This window comes from Drosophila serrata, unplaced genomic scaffold (assembly GCF_035046125.1).
Source record: "Drosophila serrata isolate PLE 108 unplaced genomic scaffold, ASM3504612v1 contig_245, whole genome shotgun sequence".
Classification (NCBI taxonomy): Eukaryota; Metazoa; Arthropoda; class Insecta; order Diptera; family Drosophilidae; genus Drosophila; species Drosophila serrata.
Window position 1 is genome coordinate 2,982,514 of NW_028257143.1, and position 22,504 is coordinate 3,005,017.

At 40.8% G+C, this 22,504-nt stretch overlaps 2 protein-coding genes and 1 long non-coding RNA gene across 9 annotated transcripts in view; 2 read left to right on the forward strand and 1 right to left on the reverse strand.

Moving 5' to 3' along the window:
- DIP-kappa (Dpr-interacting protein kappa) overlaps positions 1–5,617 on the forward strand; it is a 47,174-nt gene extending 41,557 nt beyond the window's left edge. The window contains exon 13 of the mRNA XM_020954995.2: positions 3,511–5,617. Within this exon, the coding sequence (XP_020810654.2) occupies positions 3,511–4,280 (770 nt within the window). The 3' untranslated portion in view covers positions 4,281–5,617. The remainder of the gene's footprint in view (positions 1–3,510) is intronic.
- A 4,046-nt stretch (positions 5,618–9,663) lies between these two features.
- Positions 9,664–18,194, reverse strand: LOC110185587 (uncharacterized). Of its 7 annotated transcripts, XM_086832106.1 has the most exons (7): positions 17,562–18,194; positions 15,588–15,987; positions 13,801–13,916; positions 13,218–13,739; positions 12,152–12,311; positions 10,369–10,436; positions 9,664–9,885 (listed from the first exon to the last, which is right to left on the reverse strand). In XM_086832106.1, exons 1-6 carry the CDS (start codon positions 17,871–17,873, stop codon positions 10,411–10,413), a joined length of 1,536 nt encoding a protein of 511 aa, XP_086688232.1. In that variant the 5' UTR covers positions 17,874–18,194; the 3' UTR covers positions 9,664–9,885; positions 10,369–10,410. The 7 variants fall into 7 exon arrangements, 6 of the variants coding, with proteins under 6 accessions (XP_086688232.1, XP_020810180.2, XP_020810181.2 ...); XM_020954521.2 differs by lacking the exons at positions 9,664–9,885; positions 10,369–10,436 and adding an exon at positions 11,144–11,324; XM_020954522.2 differs by lacking the exons at positions 9,664–9,885; positions 10,369–10,436 and adding an exon at positions 11,144–11,880.
- Positions 18,195–18,582: 388 nt separating this feature from the next.
- On the forward strand, positions 18,583–19,945 carry LOC147643735 (uncharacterized). Its single transcript, XR_015271519.1, has 2 exons — positions 18,583–18,774; positions 19,159–19,945. It is a non-coding gene; the product is annotated as an uncharacterized LOC147643735 (long non-coding RNA).
- Positions 19,946–22,504: the final 2,559 nt, after the last annotated feature.

Consider the following 22,504-nt stretch of genomic DNA (forward strand, 5'->3'; position numbering starts at 1 on the left):
ACCCTTTAAACCATCGAACTTTAGCTGCGAATTGGAAATTAAAATCGTTTAACTTAAAGTGCCTGTTTAAAAATGACATGAAACTAAAAACGCAAAAAGTAAAATATAAAATGCATTTTATTCCATTCCAAATTCATTTGGAGGTTAGATATTTAACCCGCTGCCTGTCGCTTCGTGTTTGCGGTTCAGTGTTTTGATCCCTTCTGTGGCAAAGTCAAACACTTTTTGCAGCAATAAAATTGCAACAGCAACAGAGGCAACAACAAGTGGAGAACAGCAATAAAAACTAGCGACATTGTTGATTGACACTGACATTCTGGCGATGGCGGCGACAAAGTCCATCTGGTCGCGAATCTACCCAATGTTTGCGAATGCAAACTCTAAGCGGAGGTGAGGGTGGACACACATCCTGTTGCATACGCTTTATGGGCTGTCAAATTTGGCGGCTAAACGACCTCCGGATATGACAGTGGATGTATGCAAAACAGAGCACCGACCGCACCCGGCAAATTAGCCATAAACATTGGCTTTGCACATTTTCTGGTGTCCGCTCTTAATCCTTATTGAATTACCAAGCGAAACAACCAACTTGAATTATTCGGTTTCCCTTTTTTCGGTCTTATTTTCCACTTGTGTTTATTGCATTTAAAATGCAATTATTTAAGGCACGCGTCCGTAAAATGCCGTCCAACCGACTGCACTAATGAACTGAAGCCCCAACTGGCCCAGAGGGGCGTGGCGGCCCAACTCCGATCCTGGCCAGGGTCCTGGATCCGGAGGCATTCGTGCATTGCAAGCAGCCAAATGGGAGAAAAGCGGAGAATGCAAAAAAGAACAGACACAATGTCTGTTCATTGTGGGCGAGTCCTGCCGCTGCCAGAGCCGGGGTGTCTGGTTGTCTGGGGAAGGGTTCGAAAGCTCGAAAGGATTTTCTCTTGGAGGGCCGTTGACTTTATTGATTCAACATTGGACTTTGGTGCTCCAAGTTTTTGGCTTCGCCCGCGGCACAGACGAAAAGCTTAATGAAGAGGCTTAGCCAGAGATGCAATTAGGGGATGATATGGCCTGGGAGTCCAAGGAACCTTCTTTGAAAGGAAGTTCATGAGAAGGACACTGAAAATTAACAAGTGAATATACTTTTTACATACGCACTGTCCATTAATGGAATGTAAGGATAACATTTATAAACATTTATGCGTTTTGTTTTGTTCAAAATATTTTGTAAAAGAGTGAAATCATTATAAGTCGCTCTACAAAATCCCCAAATTCTTGTTGTTATAAAGTCCCTTAAAGAAAAGAAATTTTAATTATAGCATAAAAAGTATTTACTTAAAATTAGAGTTCTAGCAATACGTTTTAAAAGGGCTTGGAATTATAAATTTTTTAAATAAAACGATGACTTAATGCCTTTTCGCTATCCTGAAAAACTACATAAATATTTTCAAAAATCTTCCAAAAATCCAACTGTACGAATATTGTCACAGAAATCTAGATTTATTTTAATAAGAGAAAACTTAAAATAATATTGTCATTCCATATTTTATTCAAAACAAAGGGCAGGCAAAGTGTACCACAAAATCCCGATGGGAAATGCTTTTTTTGATTGATTGTCGATTGGCAGCATCGACGTTGATTTCTCCACGAATCGTCGCGGCTTATAAATAAAATATCAAAAAGGTACAAATCGGCACAGCCGAATGGCAATCAAAACAAAAACCGGGCCAAAGCGGAAATATTTATTGGCTCGCATCAAATGAAATATGCCATCAAAATCGTCTGGCTGTCGCAGTGACACCTTTCCCATGTGCTCTCAATCAAGCGTGAATGCGGGCAACGACTCCAGCTTCCTTCCTCCTTCCGCCTCCTTTTCTATGTGCCGCTGACATCAATCAAATGCCAAGGGGAATTGGTGGCACATTTTTACTAGGTCTTTAAGCATCCAGCAGAAGATAAACAGTCGCAGGGAGACTCCCTTCCATCCATCCATCCATATGTGGGTCGGAACTTGGGGGATTTCCGCTGGCAGCACTTTTGAAGTGGGCTTATGAATCGGAAGGATTCCCGAATGATTCTCCTCTCATCAGGTACTTAACTAAATGATTTCGTAATGCCTTATAGACCGTTTTTGTAGCACGAGAGTGATGCACAGGATACCAAAGCAATGGTATGTCCTGCGATAGATATAAACTAGTTCTTTAAATTTAACTTATCAGTAAAAAATACTAAATAAAAGCCCATTCAACTGGCTTTAATTTCACACTTTGATTCGGATTGGTAGTCCCATAACTTTTCGCAGACAATTCAATTTCGTTTTGGGTGAACGGATTGGTGTGGCCTGCCAGCTCGGCTTTACTCACTCCCGCTTGTGTGGCATCTATCACTTTATATTTATGACTCTGACTGATCCCGCGCACACAAAAATCGATTCAGTGCCAGGGGAATGTTCTCTTAAAGGCCAATTTGCGGTTATTTATGGGGTCAGCTGACGAAAAGCCAAACGCCAAAAGATTAAAAGCAGATAAAATATATTTAATAGCCCCCAGAAGGCCGCTCCTCCTCCCATTCCCACTCACTCGCGACAAAGGACTTTTACCAGGATCAAGTACCCAGAAGGGGGTGCAAATTAGAGGGAAATTAATGGATAGCTCCAATTAGTGTTGGATTTTTGAAGTTGATGTGATTATTACTCTGTCCCCAGCTCCGGCTTCGACTTAAACTCTAGCCCCACTTTCCAACCACTGTATCTGACGTACATCCGGCATTGACGTGCGGTCAATAAAGTGCGTGCAATGACGTGCATAAAAACCAACAGAGAAAACAGCCACAAAGGCACTCAATCAGCCGGAGACAGCGGCCCTACAAAGACCGGTGAAATATTGTCAAGTAATCGCTGTCCGAATGCTCCTCATCCTCCTCCGAATGCCTTGATGTTGTGAGGGAGTAACATACACACAACGATGGATCCTTGGTCCTTGTAAGTCGGTTGAAAGTAGTGGTGAATAAAAGCAGCAGTCGAAAGATACAGGACAGTCTACAGTAGAATACCCTGCCATCACTTGGAGTTGTGGGAATCTCCTTACTCTAATCAGTATTATTTATTATTTCCAATTTTTAAAGTGATTTCTAAGAGCACATGGCAAGGAATTCTCTTGTAAGTTGTAAGTTTCCAGTTAAACTCTTGATCTAACTAGATTGCATAAAATGTCAATGAACGATTGGCTTGAACAAAATCAATAAATTAACTATACCCTGAACCCACTCAACAAACTATTTAATGCAGAGCATACTTTCGGGCAGGAGAGAGTAATTTTCTTTAATGCCATCCCCGAAACCATTTCCAATCCCACGTCTACAGCAGCCCCCCTGATAATAATGTATCCAGCACCAGTTCGCGGCCCGTCGAACGCACAAAATAAATGAAAACATAAACCCGACTAACCAAAAAACTGATTACTACATGCCTTCCTTCCTCTTTCTCGTTCTCGTTCTCTTTCCCTTGTGCTCCCACAGGCAACCATGCTGGGAACAATGGCGATAACAATCAAACGCCCGTGCGTAATCCGCCCGGAGCATTTCACAATTCTGCAGGCTCACTGGCGCAGCATAATCTACTTGCTAAAATAATGCGCGGCATTAAAACGCAATCATTTGGGATTTTCAAACGTTTATCGAGCGCTCTGCCAACACTGCCAGCTCTGCCGGCGGCACAGGACTCGCTCTGGCTGTCGACGTTATCGCCGCCATCGCCGCCGAGTCGGTGGCGTATGAGTAATACGGAGGGCCAGCCTCCCAATTCACCGGAGACCGTTGTCAACAGCGATAGCGCCGCCCCGGCTGGATGCTGGGAGAGCAGAAGTTATGGCGGCGGCAACAATATCACCGCCACCAGGCCGCCATTGTGGGCGCGGGCATCGCGCATATTTCACATTGCTCATACGCCGTGTGGCGCGTCAACGCAGCATTCGCAATGCCAACGCCTATGCGAACGCCACTGGCAATGGTTGTGGCAGTGGCAGTGGCAGGGGCAGTGGCAGTGGCAATGGCCAATGCTCATTTGCATAGTAATATTGGCTGGATGTTTTGTTCGGCTGCTGCCAATGCCGCTGCATTTTATCGGCCGCCACATCGCCCCATTTTCTATTAGCACGACGCACAGGCATCATTTAATGTGCACATTTTGGGCCACTCGTGGTAATAAGGTTGTCGCAAAATACACCGCAATGAACAGAGCCCTGCCAAACACACTCACCGTGCCCCGCTTTCGAAAGTTTTCAAGATGAAATCAAATAATTGCAAAGGCAACAAGAAACTCATTTGGGGCACAAGAGCAGCGTGGAAAATAAAAAATCAAACCATGGCCAGACGAAGCAGGAGCAGGAGCAGGAGCAGACCAAGGACTTGTTCGAAGGCACAGAAAAATCAGTCTGGACAACTGCAGCAGCGAGATATACATACAAACACAGACGGATACATAGTATTAGGTATAGATATGTTTATATTAGAGCGTAAAATGAAAATCGTGCTAAAAAAGAGAGTGTCAGCGGAGAGCGTATAAAGGCGAATCGATCTGGGTAAGAAATAATTTGGAAGGCGAACAACACTTGTAGCTAACAATATCAAAATAAATAAACAGAGCATATGAAAAATACTGTATAATTCCTATATATTTACAAAATGAACTTTACTTTAAAGTGCTCTATTTGAAAATCATTTTCATAATTTTATTCTTAAAGTTTTGACTATGATGAGCCTGTTTAAATTATTTCTACTCCTTGTTTTCCACATCAATTGTAGAAAAGCGATATGCAATTTCGTTAAAGCAAACATGTGTTCGCCATAATAGATCCAATTAAGTGGAAATAAATTGATTATGGCCTACAAGAACAACAACAGCAAAAAATACAATATAACTATGGAAAGAAGTGGAAAAAACGGTTAATCAAATTTGCATTTAGATGAAAGTATTTACGCATACCCATACCTAGCGAATTTACATAGTAAATTTAGCAGAAATTTAATATAAGAACTGAAAGAGATAAAAAACAAAACATGTGAACCACAAAATAGCAAGGCAAAAAGTGTTAAATTAACTTATCTATTGGATGTATAAAGACCCCTTCAGCATAATTGATAAAGGCACAAAGCAAATAAAACTCTTTGCTGAATCATCATTAATTTAATTACATCTTTATGACAGTTTATTGGTTAAAAATTCTAATTTAGTATAAAAGAAACATAAACTAGTATTTGATAAAAGTCCCCTTGTTGTTATTGAAAATTTAAGTCTATGTTTAAATGTACATATTTCAGAAATATAGGCTTCAATGAGTATTAAATAAGCATAATGAATCTTTGCTGTAAATATGACAGAAAACTCTTTGTATAAACTGTGACAACTTCGATTTATGCCTAAGCCTAATGGAAATGCAAGATATTAAATGAAAACTATGAGATATCGGTTATATTTTTCATTTTGTAAATAACTGCCACACATTAAAAAAAAAACAGTTAAAACTAATGTTAATAAAATGTTACTTGATTAAAATATGTATATCTTTAAATGTAGGGAAACCAAAAACAATCGGCAAACAGAACCCAAATCGAATTGCTGTTGAAATTTAATGAGAAATATTTATTTAAGAAGCTCAGAAAAGTAAATAAAAACATAAAGGATATATAAATATACTTAGACATACCATACATACTCATATGCATACATGTATTGAGCTCTATATATGTGAATAAGTGAGGCATATCGATGTGACATATTTGTATGTAATGTACGCAAATGTTTACAGCAAAAATAAACGAAAACAACAAAAAATTAAGTCTAAAATAATTCCTTTTCAGGCAAAATATTATTCAATGGCAACGAAAATAACCATTTTCCGGACACGTGGAAATTATGCAATTTTCCACCAGAAACCAAGCAGAAGGATAAAATTAAATGCAGGGACAGAGAGAGTCCAGCACCATGGTTGCCACATTAAGAGCTGCGCGATATATATAAAATTACAAAAAAAGAAGTGTATTCCCTTTGAGTATACTTTTCAGGTACCACTAGGCTCGTCCTGAAATTGCACCTAATTGCCCACATATTCAGGAGAATAAAATAAAAGCGACAAGAAAAATAAAGATAAAAACAGAGGCAAGGCCACAAGGAAAGAGAATAAATGCGTGGACAAGCACAGACTTTACGAAAAACCAGGCACAGCCCATTTTCCTCTTTTTTCGGCTTTTGTTGCAGGATGTTTATAGAAATTGTTGCAACAGTGGATGCAACAGATCCACAGAAATGGTTGCGGTTGCCATTTTGGAATTCCTTCGTGTGGAAATGAGGGAAATTTCCAAGCAATTAGCAATGCCAGAATGGAGGCCAACAGAATGACTCATTGTAGTCACTTTTACCTTGGCGGAAAGAGAGCGTATGAGTAATAAGGCACTTTTGTCAACATATTTTTAAATAAGCGCATTATAACATTCGATTGTGCTGAAAATTACTGTTCAGAGCCTAGTATTTATAATGATTCAGTATTGATTAAAATACACATTAAAACATTAAAACTATAGTTCCTCACTTAAGTGAACTGTCTAAGAAAGCACGTGAGTGCCGAATCAAAATAGAAGGGCTAAACCCAATGATACTATAACTCTATTAATTGAAAACAATTTTCAGCTGGCATTGGCATATTTTGTGTGATATTTTATAATAATATAGCCCAAGCTCCTATATTTGATCTTCGAGATCTGTTGCCCTATTGGAATATGTGGACAAATGGATAACGTAAGTGTTTAGAGATGATAGATTTTGTCTGTCTCAATATACATTCTAAATTTGAACTTACTGAAGTAGAAAATACTTGTATCATATGCTAATCGGTTTATCGGTGTAGAGCTCAGCAAGTATACTTATACTTCTTTGTCTCTATATATATTATATTATATTTATAAGTTATTTAGTGTATAAGTAAATATAATAAATCAAAATGAAACTTTAGGATAGAATCAATGTTCAAATACAAAACAAATTATTTTACAGCTCAGTTAAATATTATAAATATTAAGTTTATATAAATATTTTATAGCCTTACACAAAGAAAACGTTCAAAATGCACCTGTAATTTTTAATATTTATCTAGTTTTCATTGAAATCCTAAAGAGTAAAATGAATTTTAGTAGGTGAGTAGGTGAGCCAAGTGAAAACCCATCAGGTTCGTCGCCTTGTCTCTATTGTTTTTACACAACTTTTGAGAGTGGAACGATCCTGGGACGAATGCAAGTGGAAAATTCAATTTGTAAAGTGCATACAAGTAGCATCAGCCAAGGCAGACTGAGACCGAGGGGGAATTGTGGAGTCAGCCATATGTGTGGCTGCTCAGCGCCGAGGATATTTGTTGTTACACAAAAGCGGCAGCTAGTATTCCCCGCCAGGGGGAAAGGCGCCCCATTGCCACTCTGCCACTCCGCGCCCTGCCAGGAGCTGTGTACACAGGCAGCAACAATAAAGGCGGCAGCATAGTCCAAGTTGCAAGTGGCATAAACGTGAATGCGGCAGCAACATTGTAATTAAATCTGCGTCAACACAAGCGTTGCGACGAAGAGACGAACAAAAATGGCCAAGGAGAGCCACCATGGACGACATTTCCCGTGCATATGTAAGGGAGTGAACTTGTGCCTCGGTGTCCTTGTTTATTCACACTTGTTGGCCCAAACAGGTGCACAATCGAGCCAGGCTCAATCAGAGCCGAGTAGAGTTAAAGTTAAAGCAACTCAATTTGCTCCAGTTTACAACTCTGGAACTTAAAAATCTTTATCTGTAACCTTACTGTATTTTTTGAGCTCTTTTTTTTAGTTATTAATCTCTAAAGAGCACAACTAAAACATGTTTAGTAGTTTAAAAGGTAATTATTTCGATTATGACTGGCTATAAAGTGCTCTTAAAAGTACTATTTTTGTTCTGCAAAGCATACCCACGTATGAGTATATATTTCTCCCATTTCGCATCCATCTTACTTGAGTTATGTTAATTTTCATTGGGCCTGCACGCATATTTGCGGCAATTAAGACAGGCCAGAAACGCATAAATCACGCATACGCCCCATTGAGCCCATTTCCCGTGGCCGCCCTGTTGGCCTGATTTGCTTCGATTAGACAAGCGATAAATATCCAGGGCTAGAGCCGTTCGCCTCTCGAGTGTTTGATGTCATAAAAGGGTTAAACACCAGCAGTCCGCCGTCTTAGCCCACTGAGTTTATTAAGCTGTAAAATATTTTGATAAAGGTCGGGCTGCGAGGGGAAGCGAGCGGCGAGAGAGGAGGCTGGCAATTACCAGGCCCGGTAATATGAGTGGTTAGCCAACAAGAGGATTCGGACGAGTAATGGCCGGATGGAGGGCATAACTTAACGTTCGCCAGTGTTGACGCTTACATCCTTTGGCGGCCACTTATCATAACGCTCTGGCTCGAAGTCGAGCGTCTCTGGAGCGACACGCACATGCGCCGGCAATTATGCTAAAAGCGTTGAATTTATAGTTCCCCACACTCGATGCTGGGCATTTTTAACATGGCTCAGCCTGTCCGCATTGGCCACTAAATAAATGGCTTTTAGAGCACGCGTTAATGATGTTGATTGTGGCCCAGGGAGCTAACGGAGCAGACTCTTCTGGACGCCGCCAGCCGTCCCATCCGCGATTCTGCAACGGTTTCATGTTTAATGCTCCGGCGCCACCAGAGGTCCTGCGGGCGGATAGCACGTTCCTGTTGGTCTCTGTCCGGTTTATTTTTATGATGATAGATGGTCCGGGCAACGCTATTCGGTATCTCGCCGGTGCCTGTTGTCAAAAAAGGATTTAATGCCATATTTATTAGAGGTGTAAGTGTTTGCATATACAAATGTATGTCTGGTTTGCTGAAAAGGAGTGCGTCCAAGCGAATTCTGTTACATATAAATTTTGTATGGCCAACGAAGGTGTACCAAATGGAAAATAGTCTTGTTTTTAGATCGAAATTAACATTTAGGGGTTTTCATATTTCCACAAAGATCAAGTCATTATTTTATTTGCAACGAACACTTCTCAGACACTAAAGAATTTATCGTAATTTCCAATAAAAGAGGAATCTAAAAAATATATGAACTAAAAAAATGAAGTAAAGCCTTCCAGAAAGGAGTAAAGAAAAAATGGGAGTTAAAAAAAAGGAAAGAAAAACATTTGCAGTCGAAACTCATCACTCAAAGGCTGGAGCCCTTGCCTAACTCTAAACCCCCTTTTGGAACGGGCCAGCTAGGAAAAAAAATCGCATAAACAATCCGGATGGAGTGAATGTGGCAGCGGGGATTGCAACGACCAGCAAAATGGTTTAAAACTCAATTAAAGTTTTAGCCGCAAAATAAATGCAAAAACGACGACGGCAGCGTCGACAGGAAAAAAAAGTAAGTAAAAAAAAAACAATAAATAACAACGATTTGGGGATTGCCTATAAACGATTATTTGGATACTCTTACCATTTAGTAACATATGGACTTTGACTATATAAGAATTAGAAAAGAACATTTATATTTAAAGTAACATAGTTGTAAAGTGGCTATAAGTGGCTCCTTTTTGGTAACTCCTTTTTGGTAAAATAACCATTTTAGCAACTAGTCAAAAAATAAAAACTACACATATTCATGTTTAATATTTAATGGTTAATTGTTAGGACGACATCAAAGGACCTTTAACATAGAAACTATGGTAATTATAAATTAACAACAACAAACATTTTTCCCCTGTCAGAGAAACCAGCTTCGCATTCTTCCTGGGATCCCCTACAAGTTTTGGCCATCAACGGCAGCCACACCCACCGGAATGGCCGCCACCTACTCCTCTCACCATGGCACTCTTGATGGCTGTAATTCAAATGAAAATTACACAAATGAATTGAATTTCCGAAAAATGCAGCAGCAGCAGGAGCAGGAGCTGGAATGGCAGCATGGAAGGAAAAACTTTGATGAGCCCCGGATCTGGTTCGGGAATGAGCGTAATGATTGTGTGGAGCTCGAGTGGTTTGAGTGCGAGTGTTTTGTTTGTTTGCGATTAGTTTACGCGCCCCTGGCGCCAGAATGCCTTTGGCCAGGATCTGCGCCACGTTTGACTCGCTTTTGGGCTGGAGTGCAGTTGGGCTAACGAGTTGCTGGAGAGCTTCGTGGCAAGTGAGTTTTGGCAAATTTAATGGTGCATTCCGGCCACACGCCGCCTCTGCCGCAAGAGTTTAAATTTGTTTTATTGGTGCGCGAAATCGGCTTTTGTTTTAAATGCTGTTGTTGTGTTCGGGAGGTTAGGGAGGGGGCATATTTGTAAATTGGAAGGAAAAAACCGGAGCCTGTACTTACCCCTTAACGAAATAGCCCGACTTAAGGCCTCTGGATCTGCAGTCAACACAGATACAAGCTCCTCGCACCTAATTTAGAATGCAGAGATGTTATTAAAATTAAGGCTTTCAGATGGCCGAAATTCATTAAAATGGAATGTCCTGAAATGCGGCACTGTGTTAATGGCTCATTACACATGCAACTCCACCAAATGGGCGACCCGGCAACGGCGAAACTTTCGCCACAATTTGCGAAACGCGAATGTGGCTAAAATGCGGCAAAACATTAAGTTGAATTATGCAATAAAAAATAATGCAATAATAGTTAAACGGGCACACGGCCCACAAATCCCCACAAAAGTGGGATAAAAAGAATGGGAGCCCTCCTCATGAATAACCTACACATCGCGTTTCATAACTGAAAGCTCTTAAATATGACCAATTATTTTGTTTAGCTTATTATCCTGTAAGGAAAGAGTCAGGGTAATAGGCAAATTGTTATTATGTCCTTTGAAATCTCAGTCATTTTACGTTATTATTAGAATTTGCTATACTCTATAAAAAGCAGACTCGCCAATAACTGAATTTTTTCTGGCTAACACAAATGTTAAAATTATAAGTAATCGCATCTGCTTACTATGCACAACTTAACCCACCAAATTATTTTATAGATCGAAAAATATATGTTATTTAGTCTTAAATATATAGTATAAAGTGTTTCCTATCTTTTGTGAATAATGCTACGAAAATATTAACCCCGTTTGCTTTTTAGTTGTAACTTTAAAGCATACTGAAAATGCGGAAGAACTCTTTATTTATTTTGCACACTTAATATGACAATACTCTTAATAAATTGCAGTATCTGAACACACACAGAGTTCCGGTATTGGGTTAAATGATAAAATGGGTCACAATATATCTAGTAACGATATTGAAAACTGGGGTCCGAACCATAGACAATGCAACCACATGGATAACCTGTAAGAGGCGTTCAACGAGAGTTAACATATAAAATTAAAATTAGACAACTCAGGAAAGTTAATAAAAGACTGTTCATTAATAACACACATATAGACATTTATTTGTGACACCAACAACATAGTACGTATATGGACAATCATTTACAAGACTTATGTTAATAAGAAATTCACTCGCTTGCGTTTGGTAAGTACATAATTTGCGGTATTTGGAAAAATAATATCGAAACGGCTTAGTAGGTAATATTTTCTTCGACTGTAATCGTGTGGGGGGATTAGGAGGGTTTTTTTGTAGGGCCAACACCCAGTTTACTGTCTAGCCACCAAACAAGGGGAATCGGGTCCAAACTACTTGGCCAATGCTGTTTATGGCAACTGTTTAATGTAAAATTTTGGGAGCATAAAAGAAACACGGTTGATCAGAATTGTGTAATTATATTGCTGGGTTAATTTAGACACATTGAAGTTATGAAAATAAGGAGAGGAGATTCAGAGAGCCAGAAATAGGAGAAATACCAAAAACTACCAGACTTTGCCACTGCCCTAGGGGCTGACATCTGAAACGAAAGAGAGTTGATCAATTGCAAATATAGAGGATAAAGTCTGGCAGATAAGTGTCTGTGGTAGCTTATTGGTATTGTCTCGACTGCATTTACTGCATATGCTCTGTTTGGGGCTAAATTCATTTAGGATTACGAGCAAAGCCTCTGGAAATTCATTTAGTTATACTTTAGTAGCACACACAAACATTCAACAAGCTCTAGCTGTCGCTGTCGTAGCGCTCAGATGCCATCACCCAATGCACAAAATTGCAACACTTGAACTTGCCTCGCGGTTTGCACTGCAGGTGCTCTTTGATGTACTGGCAGGGGCACTGGAACTGTCCGCAGTGGCGTCCCGGCTCCAGGGGCGTCACGTCCACCAGTCCCCTCAGGGCCTCCATGCCCCACCGGGATCCATAGCGCAGGAACAGCTGCAGGCCGCGCTCCTGCGGAGATTCGGGGGGTAGAGCGGAGATGAGACACCGTGGAGCATACGGATATGGTGCAGATGTGGCATGTGGCACGGGGCACACTGCAGATGCGGTGTTAGTGGGGTTAGGAACGTGGGTAGTTATGATAATCGGATGGTTTGGATGTGGGATGCAGGTTAGTGAAACAATATAAAGATGCTTAGGCCGAGTACGGCATACTTTTCGGCTGCTGTGCAGTAATTTACATATAAACGAAAACTTGTAAATACACTATCTTAAACATATACAAGACAAGAAATCAAACAATAGCTAATGAATGAATTTTTGATTTCGGAAATAAAAAACACAGAAAGGCTGTGTCATGAACCTAGGAAATATTAAGTGGGTCTAGCCCTTTTGGTACCAGGATGTTACACGGATCGAGGCTACACACTAGAAAAAGAAACATTTCCCTTTGTATGTTCAGCAATTTAATCGGTTGACGCTAAATCCAAAAAACAAAAACATTTCAGGATTACAGTTTCGGTGATTAGAGCCAGCAGCCCATGCAGTTGATGCCGCAGCAGTGGCGATGCTGCAGGCTGATCTTGATCTTGTTGCGCAACAACTCCTCCTCGTACTGACACGGGCAGATAGACGACTGCAGATGGCGGGGTGTCTCGTGGACGCCGGCCTCCTGGACGGTCCAGTCGAGACGACGGCGCAGGAAGTCCTTGCCCCAGCGCTGCAGGTAGCTCAGAAATAGCTCCTGGGCCACGGCCTAGAGAGAGCAGTTAGACATTGGATCATGAGGTGCGTGAGTGATCGAAAGAGGGGGTTTTGGGTTGAGAGATGGGTTTGGGTGATGAGATCAACTACTACCTAAGAACAACCCGCTCCGAAGGCAAGAACCGAAAAGCAGAAATGAAAAAGGCGTCTCACCTGCTTCCGTGGCACTCGCACCGGCTGGCTGCCCTGGATCACGATGTCGTTAAGGTCAATGTCCAGCTTCGCCTCCCAGCCCGCCTTGATGGCCTCGCCGCCCGTCTGCTCGGTGTGCTCCAAGAACTCGTTGAGGAAGCTCACGCATTGCGTGGCATCGAAGTACATGAAGCAGAGGTTGACCTTGTGGCACGAGATGCGACCCCGATCGTCCAGCACCAGCAGGATCTTGTGCCGCACCAGCTGCCGGTTCACGCGCGCCAAGCACTTCTCAAGGCCGCGCGACAGGCGCAGCTTCACCCACATGCACAGGAAGATGGCCGCCGCGTTCAGGAAGAGCCAACCCACGCCGAGGGCGAACAGGGCCACGCCCTGCAGGCCGGAGAAGAGCAGCGCCAGCAGGACAGTGAAGGCGAACAGTATCCAGCAGACCAGGATGCGCTTATAGCAAATGTTGTACACCGTAAAGCGGTAGTCATTCACCAGCGTCTCCATCGCGTTCACGTAGTCCTCCACAGTTAGCTGGCGGGATTAAGGTATTAATGATCTGGGTCTGGGAGATGGACAGTCTGGTCGGACTCACCGTTAGGCCCTGGGCCATAAGCTCCTCGGGCACCAGCTCCGGACGGAATATGGCAGGCGTTATCCACGGCCATTTCGTATTGGCCGGCAGAAGGGTGACAATCACATCGCCGTTAGCTGTCGAAAGTCAGAAAAGAACATTTAGAATAAGTGCATTGTAAACGTTTTTGTACACTGTAAATATCGGGATTATCGGAAAACATTTATCTCTCTACTTATGCTTTTAAAACCAGTTAAACTTGATTACTACACTTATCGATTAGATTGTCATTATTTTGGCTTATGCTAGAAATCTATAACAACCAAAAATCAGTCGACTTAATCGATCACCTTATGAAAACTCGAAATTATTCTTTTAATGAACTTATACATACATATATCTTGAAGGTAGAAATAATAAAAAAAAAATCATTTGAGCTTGGGTGTAGAATTATCAAAACTGTATTATGCAATAAGACCCGTGATTATAATCCGATAAACTTTTAAGAGTCTGATTATACGATATTGATTAAACCTTTTAAACAAAATTAACTAACATTATCTGCGACCAACAGATATGAATCTTGTCATAAATCTTAGTAGCTCTAGATCTTATAGCCATTGATATCTTTCTCTTGGTCTTCACATGGTCAAAGAGAGCAACATGGCTAATTCGACTCAGCTGAATATGCTGGTTACAAATTAAATACATTCTATGGTGATGCTTAAATAATACCCTTGTACAGCGTTATACATTTTTATTGAGCTACGTAAAAAGTATCTAGTAGAGATATGCATACTAACGGGACTAACATATTAATAAATTAGCACAATTGAAAAAAAGGGAACCAAAAGAGGCCCTTTTAATATCTTTATTACTGAATTAAAATTATTATTAAGTGGCACAAAAGTAATTTGTCATTGTAAAAGATATGTTTTTGCCCAATTAGAACTACATTATAAAACTGCTGTCGAGATAATTGTAATAAAAGAATTATTTTGACTTATGATTAATTGTATTCCCATACACACTAGCCCCTTTGTCGATTTAAAATAATTCATTTCGTTTGAAATTAAAATTAAGCGATTAAAACCGTCATTAATAAGCATAAAATGGTAGTGCTATTAAAACAAGTTCAAAATTATTACTTCACTTATCGATTAGATTGTCTAGTTAGCTTTAATGGCTTCTGCCAAATTTATAATCAAATATCTAAAATAAATTTACTGAAAACTGACCTATTTTATCATTCATTAACTATCTAGGTTAATAGTAAGAACAAAAAAAAAAAATAAACATTTATATAATTAAAATTTGAAAAATACTGTTTTTATGCGAGAGTTGATTTATAATTTAATTCGAATTTTTCCATTTAAGCATAATGTAAAAAATCACTATTATATGTTATGTACTTGTTAAAAATACAACAATTTGTATCCTTTAGTTTCTAAAAGAAAGTGTAAACTAGAGGTTAAGAGACAAATGGATAAGGCTAAAACTAATCACTAAACAAAGTAATTAAGAACATATAATGTATGGGTTCTAAAATGAGAATTCCTGACTAATTATACACAAATAGATTGTAATCTATTTGAAGATATAATTTAATTTAATAAAGGTTCGCTTATTTTTATATAAATCATTTATTATTTTGGTTTTGAAAAGAAATAACGTAAATTGAAACCCTGTTATTTAGCTCTTTCCATTATGCATTACGGATTAATCTTAAGGATGTTCATGTTCCCAATTATAATTCTCAATTAAGATTCCCGGGACTCACTCATCATGCCCCTTTAATGGTTACTCACCGAAGCCTTCACGAATGCGACCCGTTGAGAGCTCTATCGTCCGCATCCCGGATCCCTGGTCCACTGGCTGGGTGACTCCTGTGCCGTTGGCCCCGCTGCCATTGTGATGGTGGCTGGAAGACGCCGCTGCAGACTGCGCTGAGGAGGGGAGTGCGGACTGCGCTTTTTGGTTTATTAGATGCGGGGTGTGCCGGACCGGCGCCACTGGGCCAGAGGCACTTGCACTCGCACTTGAAGGGGCACTGGCACCGCCGGCAATGTTGCCGCTGACAACGCCACTGCCGGATGCACTGAGATTGACGTGCGTGCTCTCAGTTGTCAGGACAGCGGGTGCCACATCCGGGGACGTTGCCTGGACTTCGGCCGGTGTCGCAGCTGTGGTCGAAGAGACAACCGGGCGCTGTAAAGAGGCAACAATGGAGGGGGTAAATATGCATTGGTCTTGGCCTTAAGGCGGCAAAAGTGACACAGGGGTCAGTGCCAGAAAATTATGGAAATGCGCGAGGAAAATCAATTTTATTGATTTTTAGTGTCAGTTTTTAAGCTCTCAGGGGCGCAGCAAGTCGGTAAAATTGTATCTGTTATCCATAAGTAAACTTAAACGAGCGAATCTTACTAAGCACAATGTGCGGCAAGGCACGTTCCCCGCTGACAAAACCCCAGGCCAAAGATAGATTTGCCAAGGCAATCCACTCAAAATACGTCTGCCTCTGAGCCACCGAAAGCGATCAAATTTATTTGTTTTGCATTTAAGCTTCAAATAGTTCTCACGTATGGCATTGTTAGGTAGTTTCTAAATTTTAATTATCTCTAAGTAGAGTTGGGAATTAAATGTTAATGCTTATCGGTTATGCATAGCAACCTGTAGTGTTATCTTTGTTATATTTGCTATAGAAGAGATAATTTTCGGTAGTTTTATGTTTAAGAAAACGATAATGTCATATATTAGATGCTGATAAAAAAGGTAAACTGTAAACAATTAAAACAGAGATAAAACTGTCTAATAAGACTATGAAAGGTTAAGAGGCTCATATAAATAATAATTAATTTCCCAAACAGTTTGCATTTCTATTACGCTATAAAATTAGAAACTTTATTAGAGAGAAAAACCTATTAAAAACTATTTCATTTTATGAGGAAAATAAGTTTTCCGCATGTATTGGTAAGCAGATATAAATCATAAGATATAACAAATATTTACTAGAGAGTGCAAAAAGCACAAGGTATCGTAGCAAACTGATATCTCTCAGCGAATTTCATATTTTGTTTACATTTTCCTATTATTCTAGCAGTCTGGTGTGACTTGTGATGTAAACAAAAGCGAATGAATTTCCAGGCAACTTCAAAGGGAACGTTTACTAATCTAAATCAAGATTGACGTTCTGAGCTCAACTGAAGCTGAAAAAATATGAGCCAAGGCCCTAGAAATTATTTCGCCAAGGCAAGGCAAAAAAAACACAAACATTTTAAAACGGAATGTGTGTGACGTGTCGGCGTCTAAAAACAAGTCAAGTTAAGGTAAGTTGAGTCAGAGTTTATCACCGGATGGGCCCCGTTTCAACTCCAACTCTCAGCTGAGAGCCAACTTTGTTTGTCATGCGTGCAACGTCCTAAAAATCCAGCCAGAAGAAAGCTAGCTTAGGGAGCTGTGGAACCTCAATAAAGCATTCCAAATGAAATTTAAATATTGAACATTTCTAATTATTAATGTGTAAAAAGTGTTGTTCTTAAGAGAGTTCTTTTGAGGGAGAGATCTTTTGAGTGTTATCTCTTCCTTCTGACTACTTTTAAGTTAAATTGTTTAATATTTTTATAGTTCGTAACTTAAGGTTCATTTATCCGAGGGCTGCCTGTACCGCAAACTGGTGTGTGGAGCGAGAGTGCGACAAGGGCCTGGCATGCATTGGAATGCGTTACGCTGCGTCGCAAGGGGGAGGAGGAGAGAGAGAGTAAGATAGCGGGAGAGCGACTGACCTGGACAGGTGTGGTTGTTGTTGTTGTTGGCGACGGATTGCTGGGACTGCGCGAGCGCGCCCTCCGGTTGTTGTTGCTGCTCACCACCGACGGCGGCGGTGGCAGAGTCAACTTGTTTTGTTGTTGCTGCTGCTGCTGCTGCGGTTGCTGTGTGGCATCGCTGTTATTGTTTTTCTCACTGCCGTCTGCCTCATCATCGAACTTAACCCAATTCCTGGGCCTGGCCGTCTGCCTGCCCTCGTCGCTCTCATTGAGAGCCACATCCTCCAGCGGATGGCTCTGCGCCTGCGCCTGTGTCTTGGGCTCCTCCATGGCGAGAGCTCCTGCTTGCTTCCTATTTACCTTTCCAGCGGGGGATGAGCTGACCGTTGCAGCCAGCTGCTGATTCGTTTTGTTTTCGCCTTTGGCTATTTCGCCTTACATAACCTCAATTCGTATTCACACTTCAGTTGCGCTGTGCTGCCTATTATCGGTTCGTTGTTGCTTCAGTTGTTTTTGTTGCCTTTGCTGCTGTTCCGCTGCACAACGCGCCGGATACGTGTTGGCCGCTCGCGGTTTCACATCCAACTGCCGCGCCGCAGCCGCGCCCAGCAACAAATAACACGGTAAGCACACACACACACACACACACACGGTAACGGGAGAGGGAGAAAACAACAAAAGTTGGCTCAGAGCGTGAAGCTCGGCTCAAAGGTGCGCTCAGGCCATACCTGTTGCTTGCCGAGCTTTTTCCTCTCGCAGACTCTCCTAAGCAGCACAGAGAGAGAAATTCTAATAGCCTTTGAATTACATTTAATAAAAAATAAAGTTTGTCAATGGGAAATCCCTCTTGTTTACTGAAATCGAAACAGTATATAATATATTTTCTAATATTTCTAATAATATTATTTATTTGAAGCATCATTTAATTGGTATTTTCCCCGTGTACCTCTCGTTCTCTCGCGCTCTCTCTCTCCGTCTGTGGAGTTCTGTTTTGATTGCTCACATGACACGTTTTAGCTTTTTTCAAGTATCTGCAGCTGCCCGTTGTATCTGTATCTTTGTGAGTCACACTTCTACCGCGCAATGATCACTTTTTATCTTCGCTTGTTCGGAGCAAATAGTCGTAGCCGAATATTTCGCAATTGCGAATGCTCCTGCTCTTGAATGATAAGGAGCTGGAGTGCTGAAATGTTGAAACCAATAAACTCCGCTTATCAGGTGTAATTATGAGGTGAAATATACATTCGTATCGGTCAGATGTGCAAGTGCTGAAGAAATTTTTATGACGCGACGGTCAGATAATTCGCAGAAATCCCTGTTGCACCTGAAATGACAGTTATAACCAGTTAATAAATCACTTGCGAGACTTAACAGGCTTTTTCGCTTGATTTACGCAATTCGTAGAACCATTATATTGATTTAAGATATTTAATTTAATTTTTAAGCTGCAATATCACACATTATACCAATTTGCCTAACCACTAAATGATTTTTCGTTTATTTTCAAAACTTAAATGTTCGCAACTCTGCCCCCTTTACACAATTTTTGGCCAGTAGAAATACCAAACGAAGAATGCAATTTGAAATCAATTTTGACGTTTGTTATGCCATTCAGCTTCGATCGGGTCCTGCTTTCCATGTCCATGTCCCCCCGTTCGATAAGCGGCGCAAAGTGAATTTATGGCAACAGGGCCACGAAAGGATGCGGCGGAAGGATGGCTGGACCGCATAGTTCACGCCTGGACGGAGCGGAGCAACAAACATTTTTTGGCTCGAATAAAATGTAAAATGCAAGAAGAGCCCACAACATTATAGTGGCAATTGTTCGACTGGGCAGCCACAGAAAACTTTTGCCGCCCATAAATTATGCTGGAAAATTATTATATAAGCGGCCGGTGTCGAACGGCGCCAAAGAAATTGGCTCTCAGCCAACCGAGGGCCCAGAGATAGATCGGGCGCAAGGAGAAAACTGGGCAACGGGTACACCGACCATTGGCAAAAGTGGTTAAGCAAATTATGGCCTGGCCCAGAGGCAGTTGAAACTGTTTCTCCTAAAGTTTTTCGCATGTGGGTGGGTTACATCTTACCACGGACAGACACACTCCAAGGCGGTTAAGTGCATCTGACATCCAAGCAAGCAGATGCTAGAAACTTTGACAAACATCTGTGAGAGTATGAAGCATTTTATGGATGATTTCAAATAGCTTTTGCATAGTATATAATAATAATATTTTTCTGTAACTACAATTCAAGATATTAAAGTGCAAGGGAGCAGAGGAAAATATAGTTATTATATTCTATATAATAATAATATTCTTTTGTAACTATCATTAAAGATATATATATAGTGGAAGCGAGCGGAGGAAAGTATATAAAGCACGTCGAATATGAGATAATATTAATTGATAGATGCTTTAATTGATTATATATTGGTTGTAACGATCACTTCCAGAGGATCTGAAAGCTTGGGTTTAAAAAAAAAATAAAGTTGATTTATTTCGATTAAAATTAGTCAATATATAGATCAAATTAGACGTGTGTCAACACATAGTAATTCTTTGTTTCAGGACCCTTGACGTTTTCCGGAAGGTGAAACAGGATTCTGTATATCCGCAATTTCATATCAAAGGGTTTATGGTTAATAATACAATTTTTTATAATCTTATTCTTATTTACAACCCGACACGATTGGATCCCTTAAAAAATCAAAAAATAGTTATGACCATTTCTAATGATTTCTAGCGCTTTTAACTGTGTAGTTTTCTTAGAGAATGCCACTGCATTTAAGGTATAAAAATAAAATCGAAGGCAAAAACTACCTTAACACAAACTCCTTAAAAGATCGAACTGTTTTAGAAATATAAAGTATACGCGGATATATTATATGTAATAATTATATGCACAAAAGTTAAGAGCACTTGCATGCATTCTTCAATTAGAATTTTCTAGAGTTTTACCAAAACTATATAAAGCCTGAACATTACATAGTTTTTCTTTTCAAAAAGTGTATTGTTTTATAAATTTATTCAGAAACTTTCAGTGGTGTTACCCCTTCTTGACTTATAAGTATTCTGTAAAACTTTCAGCTTGTGACCTCACCATCGTCAATCCACCTCGAATAACTCTTTTCCGCTGAGCCGTAAATCGCTCAACAGGCAGAGAGTCCTTTGTGCCCCGACCAGATTGAAAAGGCACAAGAAATGCAGCAGCGACGGGCTTACAGATTGTGGGGAAATTGTGGGCCGGGGCAGGGGAGAGCCAGTCAAGCGGGCAAGCAGCCAGCCAAGAGTCTAATTAGGCCAAATTAATTGCCTGCGCTTTTGACACTTGCAAAGACTGAATCAGCCCATCCCGAAAGAGTCAACAAGAAAGCAAGGCGAAGCCAAGTACAACACTCAAATGTCTATTTGCAACCAGCCGCCGACCGCCAACTGCTCCCCGCTTCCCACTCCCCGTTCCCTGCTTCCTTGGGCGGGAAAGAGTAATGTTGGCAATTTGTTGGTCGTCGTCTTATTAACCCGCAACAGGAGACGGAGAAGTTGGCGGCAACTTTTTGGCCAACGCCAGAGTGTCCAACGGGCATATAAATTAGCCAAGACAGAAGTTGCCTGCTGAAAAGACAGGCAAAGTTTTGGCATCAAAAAATGTTTTCAAATTAAGCTAATTTATATAATATAAACACGCCTAATGAGTTCCACCCCCGCACCACGGCCCAGTCAATGGAAAGGGGTGGTTGCCATAATTTGTGGGTTCCACCAACTAAAATCGCGGCCCAGAACAGGAACCAAACACACATACAAACACACGTAAGTAATTCGCAAAGTACGCTGAACATTTTGATTTGCCTCGTCCACCTCTTAAGACCCTTTGAAAATGGCAAAAATTTGCCGAGCACTCCGTGCTTGTTGTTGTTGCTGCTGCTGCCATTATGGTTTTTGGTCTGTTCTTGTTCCTGTTTTAGTTTTGGTTTTGCTTTTGTTTTGCCTTCACAGTTGGCTGGCGGAATTAACGTGACTTGCATAACGCCCGAAAGTATGCAGCGCGGCTGTAAAGTGTCACCATCACCATTCGCCGGGAACCCTTTTTGCTCCTTAGCACCAGGACTCGCTGCTCGGCGAAAATAAAAACAAAATGCAACTAGGGAAACGTGTCACAAACTTTATGCTCCTGCCACGCGTCACGCACGCGATTTTCTCTTAGTTGTTTGTCACTTTGTCGGCGCCTTTTTGCCGCTCCAGATTGCGATACTCTTGGTCCTTGGTCCTAGGTCCTACCTCCTTGCGAGTTGGCCAAGAAAAATTGCACTGAAATTAAGTGAGCTGCCATTCCCGGCGCTGCATAAATTAGTGAGCTGAGATTTGAACTGGAGCGAATCTTAAACTGAAGTAAAATAACGCCAATTTTCACTGGCGCCAAAGTTTTGGGAAACGGAAGTTGAGTTTCTGTTGTGATCTTATTCCCTGGATACTTAAGTTAGGAGCTGGCCAATAAAATAATTAGAATACCAGAAATGTAAGCAATTTATAACGTTGTTTTGTGGTGTTTTATTCAGGTTTCAACAAAACAAATACAAATAAACAATAAGTAAATGCAAATTATTGTAACAAAGTTAAGTATTGTAATTAAAGCAACCTGATTACAGCTTAAGTATTAAACTGACTTTCATCGATTGCGCACATTTCAAATATCAGCCCAGGTTTATTATTAAACAATCTAGTCCCAATTTAATTCATTTAATTAGTTCAAGTTGAACTATACATTTCCATTTGCTTTCCGTCGGCCCACTTGAAAACCACTTGAGTTTATAATAATTTCCAACATGTTGCAGAAGAAGCCACAAGGACACGCACACAAACTGGGACTGGCTATTGCCAGCTCTGTCCAAGAACAGTGGAAGTGACACTGCAATGGGCCAACATGAGATCCAGGTCGGTCGACCGGGCATGTGGCTAGACCACGAC

Excerpts from the sequence above, each read along its gene's own strand:
- LOC110185587 (XM_020954520.2), bottom strand. The coding sequence starts at position 17,873 with ATGGAGGAGCCCAAGACACAGGCGCAGGCGCAGAGCCATCCGCTGGAG. Across the intron at positions 13,917-15,587 it reads TCGCATTCGTGAAGGCTTCG|CTAACGGCGATGTGATTGTC; the intron begins GTGAGTAACCAT and ends GACTTTCGACAG. Across the intron at positions 13,740-13,800 it reads TTATGGCCCAGGGCCTAACG|CTAACTGTGGAGGACTACGT; the intron begins GTGAGTCCGACC and ends TAATCCCGCCAG.